General features: G+C 48.1%; 1 protein-coding gene across 2 annotated transcripts in view; it reads left to right on the plus strand.

The window, feature by feature from the left end:
- LOC144943688 (adiponectin receptor protein 1-like) overlaps window positions 1-12,482 on the plus strand; it is a 40,121-nt gene that overhangs the window by 23,083 nt on the left and 4,556 nt on the right. For both annotated transcript variants that reach the window (XM_078871422.1, XM_078871424.1), the window contains exons 5-7: window positions 2,727-2,913; window positions 8,314-8,501; window positions 12,271-12,464. In XM_078871422.1, coding sequence (XP_078727548.1) covers window positions 2,727-2,913; window positions 8,314-8,501; window positions 12,271-12,464 — 569 coding nt within the window. The remainder of the gene's footprint in view (window positions 1-2,726; window positions 2,914-8,313; window positions 8,502-12,270; window positions 12,465-12,482) is intronic.

A 12,482-nucleotide genomic window follows, 5' to 3' on the forward strand; every position in this document is an offset into this window, starting at 1 on the left:
AACACCTGTTACCTGGCGAAAAATCCACACGATGCAGGCATCAGGGTCAGGATCGAACCCACGACCTGTATACCAAGCAAGCTCGTTAACATCTCGCCACCGTGGCACCCCTTAGTAAATTAAATGAACACCCCCTATCATACGTTAGATAATAATGGCCTGGGATAGTTGTTATTGGTTCCCACTTATTTCTCATAGAAGGACTGTGAGTAAAGACAACACTTTTCCAGCTGACCCATACATGAGACCTGACCCATCGACAGCTGCCGGTAAGATACTGCAATGAACGGGACTGATTGTATTATTTTCAGGTAAACAGCAAAAAACGTGAAAATCCATTGCACGACTGCAAGACACTCAAAATCGTGAAAACCGTGAGTGTCAAGGGGAATCCTTGAGACTTGACACGTATGTTGTAGGCGGACACCTGCAATACAAGCTGCCTGCGTGATGCAGTACAGCAAGTAGGTTGTTTATGCACTTGTCCGCTAAATATGTAGCCACGCAACAGCCTACACTGTCTGTTTTATTAACAGTCACGGGTCGGCAATCAGAATAACAGGATGAGCAATTTTTTCGCGAATTCGGTCAACAAATCTACAATTCAAGAGCCGCGATGCATGTGAATAACGTCATGAAACAGACCGTAAAGAATCGCGTGTGGCTCCAGTGCCGCTTGTTGCCGAACCCTGTGCATTGTGGTCACTCGTTTATGCTGGTTGCTGATATTGCCAAGACATTCCAAATGCTGACAAATTACCCAGAAAGTTACTCAATGGGGATTACACAAAGCAAAGTCGCCCTCCTCCTGGGAACTTGGCAGAACCCTGCTGAAAACAAGCCTTGAGACTTGGTGAGGCTTTCTTGGTTCAACAAGCGAAGTAATAATCCAATCATTATCCAGGCCCAATTGGCCTGGCTTCCGAGATGGGCACATTTTGGCTAATTTAACCATGGGCATCTATTGTTAACTGTACTGTAATTTTAAGATAATTCGGGTTGTATAGCAGAATCAATATACATGTTCAGGATTTGTTTGCATACGCAGACACTTTGTTAAGTCTTTGCTTAACAAAACATTGCTTTATACAAGACAGAAAAATGGCTTTTCTCTTACAGCCAGAGGCAATAAGATAACTACGAAGCAAACTCCGTATGTGCAAATATGTAAACGATGGCATTGTGGCACTGTCAGCTGATAGTTTAATGTGCATGACCTCTGAGGCAGTTGAAGGTTTTAGGGTGAGTAGGGTAGCTGGTCGACACACATGCCACTGGGCCAGAGTGGACAACGGCTTGATAACTCCCAGCTGCTAAATCTCTGTGCACAATTACCAATGCCCACCCCTCCGCTTTAGGCAGAACAGCGTGTGACTGTGTCACAGTTGAGATAAACACTTTTGAAAACTGGCATCGGCTGAAGTTTTATGGCGTGTTAACGAAAACGATCATGCTGCCGGAGGGTAATCGTTAGCACGCTGAACTTACAACCCAGAGGTCACGGGTTCGATTTAGTCTTACTGCGCAGCAATTGAGAATTTGGACAAGTTTCTTAAATTCCCGTGCCCCCCCCCCCCTTTCCTCTGTCCACCCAGCAGTATGAATGGGGTACACAGACGATCGACAACTTGCGTGCGGTGGTGCAATGCGTGGAAGAGTAGGCCAAATAACCTCTAATGTAGGCCCCTTCTGCCAGCAGTGGCGTGAGCAAGAAGTCACTGCAGTTTTGCACCTTTACCACCTTTGTAAAGGCCAACTGGGCCTAACTTTCCGCAATTACTAAAGTTGTACCTCCCACCGCAAGCGTAACGAATCGCAATTGCGTGGGCAAACAAGTGATACATATTTGTGTTCCTGATGATTGAGCATACGTGTTGGGGGTGGCTCGAGAGAGGACGGGAGTGATATTGCTGATGGGCTCGGGCGTCCAATTCGCTCGTGTTTGTCGCAAAAGGTGGCTCAAGTTGTGTTGTTATAAAAGTTGGTGCGATCATTGTTGTTTGATAATTTAGTAACGCCCCGACAATCCATTACATTTACTGCTGGGAGGTGGTGCTTGGGTGCGAATAATCCTCTCGGTGGTGGCGCTGCGAATGCTTAAAATGAAAAATGGCCAAATAACCGAAACTGGCCCCTCCATTCCATTGCAAACGGCATGAGAATGGAGCACACTAGGTACCAGATGCTTAATCTAGTTGTATTTCCGAACCAACGAGTATTATGCTCCTTAATATTTGTGCTGCACTTTCCCGTGCAATAAATATTGAGGCGCCCTGTGGCAATCTATGCAAGGGGGGATACCAGTGGTAGTATATCCCTGTGTGGCACAAGGTGGGAGGGGGGACAATGTTGCTACACACCATTTTCCAATTAAGTAATTTGCGAGTAACTTGTGAAATTTGTTAAATTTGGAGCATGACGCCGGCACGCTTGGCCTAGTCTTTGCGGAATCGCGTCGGAGATCTCACAATGCTCACCATGATGCAGACGGCGTGTATTTTATGGTTAATTATTCCGGCCATGTTAACCAGGGCAGACGCTGGGCTCGAACTGAGAACTTGTACAGCCGGCTGCAATGACGTCACCGCTGGGCCACGTAGCAGGCTGCCCCGCTAGTCATGAAATCTGTAAATCACAACAATAAAATATCGGCAGTTCTTCAGGAGTTGCTGATAATTTTCTGTGCACGTCCCCCTCCCCCTCGCTATTGTTTGTCATTATCACAGGCTTCCTGCTGTTCCTCATCCTGGGCACCATCTACTTGCTGAGGCCCAACATCGCGTTCATCGCACCGCTCCAGGAGAAGGTGGTCTTCGGCACGTTCTTCCTGGGCGCCATCCTGTGCCTCTGCTTCTCCTGGCTCTTCCACACGGTCTACTGCCACTCGGAAAGCGTCTCCAAGATCTTCTCCAAGTCAGTAGCCTCCGCTCAGCCCTTCTAGCATTGACCCTATTTCACCCTTTCCCATTCCGATGGCGTACGTGTACGAAGGCGTACGTACACATTGGGTTTTTCTTCAGATTCCGTTCTGTACGTGTACGTCATCGGAACTGAATCGGAAGAAAAACTAACAAAGAAGAACTTTATCAGTACGCCTTCAGGTTGGAAGATGTGTGTACCGAAGCTCCAGCTATCATGGCCGTGTTGCTGCAGTTCTCTGCGTTGTCTTTAAAAACAACGGCGCCATGCTTCTCTCAATAAAATGTACGCGAACTGCTTGCGCGTTCCGAGATTCAGATGTGAACCCACCCTGAAACTTGCAGACATCTCGGGACGGGAAAGGGGGGTGGGGTGCTTAATTCATCATCATCATCATCTCCCAACACCATCACCACTCTGCAGTCAACAAAATCTGTGCTACTTAGTGGATAGCCAACAGTGGTTGCTTGTTCTGTGGATTTAGACTACCGCCCTTGGCCCGCCGTAGCCGGGCAGTGGTGGCGGTGCACGCGACTGCCTGTCGTCCAGCACTGCGGACGGAGGCAGCGCGGCTTGGTGGATCACCGCACGTAATGTTGTGAAACTCTTTTCGTGGGCGTGGAGGAGGTGCCACACCCTGGCTCCCCAGGAGAAGGCATTACAGCAAGTGGACTAATCGACATCTCTTTCCGTCTGTATGGGGATAGATCGTTATCACAACCCCCCCGCGTGCGTCGATTTTCTGCAGGTGCTTCGATTTCCTCCCACTTGTATAATGAATACAACTCATCATAAATTGGCTGAAACATCTTGGAAATAAAAACCCAATGTAGCAGCAGGACCCTCCTAAATAGTAGTCATCCGACTCTGTGTGGCCTTCCTCTATAAATAAGTAAATTATTATAATTTTACGACCCTGCAGAGTGACCTTGTTAAAGGGGTGGTGGGGAGTGGTAGCGGAAATAAAATCTTAGAGTTGGCACTACACAGTCACTGTTATACAAGCGTTGAGCATTTGTTTAAAGCTACGTGTTTTGTCTGGAGCATTATGCCTTGGCTCTCACCTTTACCCCCCCCTCCGTGTGTATATGTGTACCTTTCATTGTATTGCAGAGGAAGAGGGGGATGGTAAATCGTCATTGTGTGGTCATGATTTGATTCAGCTGACCTTCCCTCTAGCACGTTTCAGGGTCACGGTCCAATTCAAGAGATGGTCTCGTTTCTACCGCGTTGTTTGCGCTGTCTTTCCCCCGTCCACCGTGCTCTTTGCCTCATTTGTATAGTCTGCCTCGTTGATAGTTTTTTCATTTGCCTGGTCTGTTTCTAATTTGTAGTGTGTATCATTCATATAGGCTCAGTTGTCCTAACTATCGTGACTTTCCGTGTCATCTGTACGGGCCCGACTTCTGTCTCATCCCTGCTCGGTGTCTTATTCCTTCCCCCGTCTCCGTTGTACTAAATCGGTTCGAAGATTCCACCACGTCCATTCCTGTCGGTATACTAACTTTGCGCGAAAACCAAAATAGTACGTTTCCTTACACGCACTCGCAATTCGATGCGTGCGCCGTCGTGAGCGCAGCCAGAGTCGATTTTAACCGATGAAAGCAGTGGATCATTAACTTGCCTGGCTGGTCCCGGCTTGTGGGAGGGCAGGTATGTGAAATAATCTTTCGCTCGACTCTGGCAGGTTAAAACATTACGGAGCGCAGGTCACAGCCCATGCCATTAGCTGTGTGCCGTGCCATTAGCTGTGTGCCGTGTGCTTGTTCATATTGGCTCAGACGGACCCATGGTCACGTGACGTAGCACCTCCCGCTCATTGTATTTCTGGCTTCACAAAGGCCGATCTGCCCTCGACTGTTTTTTTTTCTTCTTGGTTCTTTCGGTAAAGTCACGTAGAAGGAAAATAAGAAAATAATAAAAATAAAACATAATAAAATAATTCTCACGACGTTTCGGCCACAACGCTGCTTGCGTTGTGGCCGAGAAGGCAGAGTCTGAATTCAGACTCTGCCTTCTCGACAGACCTGTTCTCCACCTGAAGACGGCTGCTTGCGTTGTGGCCGAAACGTTGTGAGAATTATTTTATTATGTTTTATTTTTATTATTTTATTATTTTCCTTCTACGTGACTTTACCGAAAGAACCAAGAAGATGAATCCCTGCAGTCACGAAAGCTTTAAATCGAAATGTTTTTTTTTTTTATCGACTGCCTACGGTGTTGGGTGGTTGAGAAGTTTTGGTTCCAAGGTGAAGAAGGCTTTCTCCGCCCCCATGGTGCATTTCTTCATCACTTGCTTGCTGGTGGCGGTATTTTTTTGCCTGCCGCGTGAGGTAATTGAACAACTGCTGTCTTTTTATGGGAGCGTTAAAACACAATGCGTTCAGTTAATATTCATCTTCGCATACCCCAGCTGATGAACAAAGCTCGTGTTCTCCAATACAATTCTTAGCTGTCATTTTCTCTCCATAATGTTTACGCTCATGTTTTTATATATATGACAAAGACAAAGATCTCCCATGTAGCCTCAACATACTGTTTGGGGCAAGTGCTGTTGGCGAGCACCTATAAAGGCCGGCACGGCTGCCTTTGTCCTCCTCATAGCGCACCAGGTACTCATTTGAGGCTGAGTCGACCTAGTGGAGCGGGAATTAAACTGGTCGCCGGGTTCATAGCGCAATGCGCTAACCACTACACTACCGCTCTCTGCAATATACACACACACACATGTATAGCAAAAAGCCTTGCAACATTTACATGGGTGAGGTATGATAACAAAAAAGTGGGGGGGGGGGGGGAATGTAACCGGGTTAAAATATTAATTGACCCTTTCACTGGAGGTCACGTGGTTCAAGGGAACGCACGTCGTCGCCCGACAGATGTTGATTTTTAATTTGGTAATGCTCCCACAGTGATGTCCCCCTGATGAATGAATGGTGTCAGAGGACAGAGGACGCTTGATGGAAATTGACCTCACCGTTCGCTCTTGCTGGTGCTCTCTGATGGAACCAAACACGTCTTTGGTTTGCCCCCGCCAAAATATTTTCGCGCAAAACGCAAAGTCTCACTGCGGCGTGTACAGTCCAATTTGGCAATGAGTATGCTGGCGAACGAGGTACGTGATTTGATGGTCTGGCCGTTTTTTTTACACCTGGATTATTGTTTTAATTACCCATACGTTTACACTTGGGTACAGTTAAAGGTGCAGCCCTGCAATTGCATGCTTGCTCCATTGCTGACAGAAGGGCCTCCCCCTTTCATGGGTATTTTTCATCTCACTCTTCCGCACTAGCCAGACTCTTGGAAGAGGTGAGCGTTACCCACACTTCATCCCACCACACACGACCAGAGGTCGCAAATGGGTTTTGATTCCTTACCCGTACCCGTACCCGGCCGCACCAGGGTCGCAAACGGGTACGGGTATCGGGTACCCGATTGCGACCTCTGGGATGAAGCCATGTTACAGGCGTGGGTGGGTTGATTCTAGGAACTTGAATTGTGAGAAGAGACAAGACGTTGGGAAATGAGTGACAAACGGTTACTCACCAGTGACTCACGGTCTACCCGTACCCGGCCACACCAGGGTCGCAAACGGGTACCCGTACCCGGCCGGGTACGGGTAGCCGGGTATCGGGTAGGGTACGGGTATCGGGTACCCGGTTGCGACCTCTGCACATGACCTGCCCATCGACTAACCGTCGTGTGCCCGTTCGTACTGCCGTGTGGACAGACACCGGGGAAGTCTTAAGAAATGTGCCCATTTATTTGAGCTGTCACGATGGGTACATCGATCCAGCGATCTCTGAGTGTCAAGTCCAGTGTGCTAACTATTTAAACAATGGCAGCACGCATCCGAACCTTATTTTCTGGACAGTGCTCTTCTATTACATGGCTACATATCTTATGTAAAGATAGCGCTTCCAATTTTGCCCACCATGAGGATACCTGTTGGAAGCCTTAGACACGCTCCTCAAGAATGTAAACACTTTCAACATTAGGATTGTGTTGTTCACAAAACACACTAACCTCCGAGCGTCGCTCATTCAATTAGCAATATAGCCACTGGACATGTGCGCTGGTATGTTCCAGGTCATTCGAGTGAATGTCGGACAACACATCTTACGCTGTCATGGTGGTTTGTGTGTGATGAAATAATAAATAAGCAAAGGGTAATGTATAATACGTGACACTGAATTCAAGTAGCATTGTGGTCCGTCAGCCTATTATGGGCCTTCTAAAAAATAAAAGTAGATTATAAAACACGATGACGATAATGATGATGATGATGGTCATATGAACAAATGCGACCTTGGAACAAAGACAGCCTTTATAAAAGACAAAGCCAGCGTATGAAAAGTTAAGGGACTGTTGGAAAGTGGTGTACAAATGTAAATGTATTTATTTTTAAACAAGCATGCCTTATGACAGACAGTCTAATTTTTTGACACATATTTCACATGGTTTAATGGGTGAGCATTCACACAAACGCTTCAGAATATCAAAATCTCCACGCCAAGTCACGTCAGAAACCAGACCAGCTCTGTTCAAATGTCATGTCGGAAGATGTCGTGAATCAAGTTTCTGCATCATAAATCGATCCATGGTGGCATTGTATGCACGCCTACTGTTGGGGCAGCGGTCCTCCTCCAGGGAAGATGTGAAGCGTAACGTTCTAAGTTTGAGATGATGTTTCATGGAGCTCGTGGCTTGAAACCGCTGTGGAAATTCAAGCTGATGCGTAGTTTGGCAACGACGTGAACAACCATTTTGAGTCGATATTACAAAAGTTTTGAAATATGACGCGCACAGTTTTCACATTTTTTGGAGTATTAACAGTTTACAATTTGACGTTCTATCATTTGATGAGTGTCCTCTGGGAAAACTCCATAACCCATACATTGTCACTGTACAGAACATTGCGGTCTTTTGTTGATATAAGGCAGATTAACTCGACGTTTTTTATTCAGTTTATTGTGCGGCCATCTCTCCAGAGATGATACAATACAATCTATCAAAAGTGGACTGCATTAGTTATTCTATAAGCACATGCATGGGTTGTTGTGTTTTTCCTGGACACACTTCAATTTCGGCTTTACATTCACAGTTTTGACGTGTCACCTGCTGTCAATGCAACAACGTTCATGGCCGACTAGTAACGTTGAATTGACATTCGAACACATTTCAATGTAAGCGTCGGCGGTTTCAAATCGGACGCACGAACGCTCGCAGCGATTTGATATTATTATCAATATCATTATTAACAGCGTCGTATGCTTTTGCTTGACCGTTGCACTCACCACAGCAGCTGAGCGCGAATTCGCCCGCCGTTCGTGAAGCTTAGCAGTGCTCACACACTCCCCCCTCCGCTCTCTCTGCTCTCTCCCCGTGGCGCAGGCTCGACTACTCGGGCATCGCGCTGCTCATCATGGGCAGCTTCGTGCCGTGGCTCTACTACTCGTTCTACTGCTCGCCCCAGCCGCGCATCATCTACATGGTGACGACGAGCGTGCTGGGCGTCGCGGCCATCGTCGTGTCACAGTGGGATCGCTTCGCCACGCCGGAGTACCGGGCCGTGCGTGCCGGTACGTGGCTCGGCTTGCCTCCGCGCCGATCCTACAAACTCCCAAACCCCTGAACCGCTGAACTGCCAAACTCCTGAACTCCTGAACCCCTGGACTGCCAAATTCCAAAAAAGTGCTGAACCACTGAACTGAACCACATCTCGTCCCTCCGTTAGTTTGTTGATGCTCCTCAACTGCTGTTGAGAGCTTTTGTGCTTTGTTAGCTTTGTCCATCTGTGATGGCCGGTGAGGGGGCAGGATAACTGTCGCAAAGATGATCCAAAAGGAACAAACTTAAGTGGAAATTTGTGTTCCTACCGGGAACTCGCTCTGGAAATTTGGCCAAAGACATCAAAGGGTTAGCATAGTTGGCTCCCTACGGTGTGAAAAACGTTCTACATGCATGCATACAAAGGGTTGTCCGAAACTTAAAAAGGGTGGAAAAGAAAACAGCGTTAAAAAGGACCATGTTCGGCGTTGGTGAAGTATGGTCATATAACCGCCATGGCCGACTTGGCTTAGGCAGAGGCCTTCATCCAGCAGTGTATTGACAATGGGCTGTACATTTGTTTTCTATTATTTCTCCAATGCACGACACGACCCCGATAGCACAAAATTGGTCTATAATTAGGATAAAATGTTCAGTGTTAGCCGAGCCCATCCGTTGGTTTTTGGCATCAAGCACGGTGCCACGTGGCAGGCGATATTGTCTTGCGGCGCAGTCCCATTTGCCGCCCTCGTCACACTTGCGCCAGCCACGCCACCAATAGCGGCATTGGAAAGTGGTCTAGCGCCACCTAGCCGCAATCCCTGTGTGACACCACCACCGGGGTGGGGGGGGACTGCCAACCTGACCGCGTGAAATGAAACGAATTGTGCATAATAGAGGGGGGGGGTTTTGTTAAGATTGAGTAAAATTAATGGGTAATTAAACCTGGCACCACACCACACAGCCAATTAGTAAGGTTTGTCACGTAAACAGAACATGTAAATTCGTTATTTGTTCAGCACACAGCTGTGTTGGAGGGTAAACCCACAACATTTTACAATTCGAGTACGATGTTTTGGCTGTGTCGGGTCGCTGTGGGTTTAACGACATGTATTTACGCGATCTAACCCACGAAAAAACCTCTTGTGGATAATATCGATCGCGAAAGCCCTACAGCGTGTTAAACTGAAACAAATGGTTTCACGATGCAGCATTGGCAATGGTACAAGGACGCGTAGCAAATAAACTCCCCAACAAGTTCGTCAATAACACCGTGGCCTTAAAAGGGGACAAATGTATAACGGGCGGCGTTTCGGGCAATGGCCCTTATTTTGTGCTCTTGCATGCCATGAAAAAATGCCAATTCCTCCCAAGGTCACCCATTCTATACATTTCCTCTTAAGGCAGCGTTGTTGATGAATGTGAATATTTAGCTAGTTCAGTGTCGTAATTGGCACAAACTCCAGTCCTCGCGATTCCCCACAGTTTGTCATTTTGCGATTACCAGACTTTTATGTCCATCTGCAAATTAACTCGCCGCACATGGACTCAATGCACCTGATGGCTGGCAATCGTGGAGAGCTGCCCTGTGGGCAGTCACGAACGACGACTGGAGTTGAGTAGCAAGTGTGGGCAGTCGGGCTTGAACGTGGCATTGTTTGGCCACACACTGTCCTCTTGTTGTGTTTGATGCATCCTATACACTTTACGTAAGACTAAGATGTCATTCATTACGATGTAATCCCCACGCGTGTTTATACATTAATGCGGTGACATGATTAGAGCGTTTAACATAGTGCCTGGCCGCCACCCATGTGAAGTATTTTTTTCTGATCGTTTTTTCTCATCAAAAGTAGCTTCAAGTACCTGGCCAATTCGCCTACGCCTATAGCATAGGTGTGTACCTACAAGATAAGAGCTGCTGTTTGTCTTATTGGTTGCGTAATTCATTTAACAGCCCAGCCTGCGAATTCATTTTATACATCCTGCAAAACAGACTTTATTTTAACTGATAAGTTGAGCTAAGCAGCTCTATTGAAAGGTTGACTGCAGCCCAACACCTTCAGAAGTGACAGCAGGTGCAGGCTGGGAATGTGAAAACTAACTAGAGCAAAAAAAAATACATTATTTACACGAATAATGCCAAAACAGGTGCACGCTTTAGAAACAATCCACGTGGGCGTGGCAAGCAGCACAACCAAAGCCTTTGGCACACAAGATTGCGTGCGTGTGGGTGTCAAATTTGCGGTACTTTGTGAGCCCTGTAAAAAGTCTATACTTCAGATATTTCACGTTGAAAGCGTGCACATACCATGAAATGAAATGCACATCATTATCAAGATGAGCTGCGATTCAAAGATATCCTGAAACGTATGTATGCATGTTGAACTTATTTCGCACTGTATGTAGCCAACCATGCTTAGTCGGAGGTGCGGGAAACGCGTTTCTCTAGTGCACCCTATTGTTCTGCCGTGCTCTACTGCAGCGGGTTGTGCAACATTCCAATTTCACTTCCTCGATGTATATCGATAACTCAACAGAGAGCAGCATCAGTTCTGAATAATCACTGCAAACAGTGCGGCGAAACTTCGAGCTAAAACGTTGATGCTGAATTTCAAGACACATGGGATATTTACTGAAGCTACTCTGCTAAGCAAACAATGGTCACAACAGTCTGCCACTCGCACACTCTGCTGGAGTACCGGGTAGGTGGTCGACGTTTTAAAGGGACAACCCCTGACCTGGCTGCATCAGATGCCCCTTGTCCACTGGTACATTTGAGCCAAACCGGCACGGCACTCTCACATTAGAGGGGTGGTTTTCCACTGGGATATTTGCAGAGCTGAGCCAGAACCCAACCGTGTTACATTGCCTTAACCAGAAGACATCTGAATCTGGCTCAGGGGCCAAGCAGGGTCAGGGGCGATACTACTGACTCGTTCATTGCTCGTGACGTCAGTCAGTACAACTCAAGCACAGCAGCACTGCGTAGTCTACAAACGTCTCAACTCGATGGTTGTGTAGCGCCATGAACAGTGGTAACTTACCTGCAGTAGCAGACATACGTCAGCAGGGGGTGGTATGTGGGCCGCTAGGGTTCCCCAGACCCCAGGACGGGGGCTGGGGGAATATTCCAGGATCCCCGAGAACATTCTGGAAGAGAGGCGTGGCCAGGGGCGGAGGGTGTATAAAAGCCGGAACCTTGAACGGGTTCAGCAGTCGTCCTCAAGCCGAAGACAGAGTAGAACCCTGGGTACCCCCAGACCCCGCTGTCCTTCTAAGGGCCGGGACTGAGTGGGCCAGTGGTCGGGACCCGAAGACCTTGGCTGGGTATGGTCAGGATAGCCTCCCCTCTAGGGCCCCTAGCCGGAGGGCTGAGTGTAGAGTGGGCCCCAGTGTTAGGAGGCACGATAGCCCGGAGGCCATACCCCTTTGTGTTAGGGACCTTGTATTGAGTTATTTGTTCAATAAAAGTGTTGCCTCAAGTACCGGCTCTCCCGCATCTTTGGGCTCACTACAGTTGTGTGATATCTCGGCTCAGATTTGGCAGTGGAAACACAACCTGACGCTTCCTGGCCTGGCTCTGTTGTATAGTGGACAACTGGCAAGATTTGACGGCTCCTGTCCAGAGTTAGGAATGGGAAGGGGACGTCCGCTGGGAATGTTGTGCCACGAGAGAGCGGGGCTGAGCTCTTCCGCTGCAGCTACACGCTCACATCCAGACGTGAGCGGCGTGCGCGCTCCCAAACTTGACCCGTTTTCCTCGTCTTCCTCCTCCTCCTTTTCACACCCTCCCCCCAGGTGTGTTCCTGGGCCTCGGCTTGAGCGGCATCGTGCCGACGATACACTTTATGATCGCCGAGGGCTTCATCAAGGCGGCCACGGTGGGCCAGATCGGCTGGCTCTTCCTCATGGCGGTGCTGTACATCACGGGCGCGGCACTCTACGCCGCGCGCATACCCGAGCGGTTCTTCCCGGGAAAGTGTGACATATGGGTCCGTACGCACGCGCAC

The sequence above is a fragment of the Lampetra fluviatilis genome, chromosome 32 (genome assembly GCF_964198595.1).
Source record: "Lampetra fluviatilis chromosome 32, kcLamFluv1.1, whole genome shotgun sequence".
Taxonomy (NCBI): Eukaryota; Metazoa; Chordata; class Hyperoartia; order Petromyzontiformes; family Petromyzontidae; genus Lampetra; species Lampetra fluviatilis.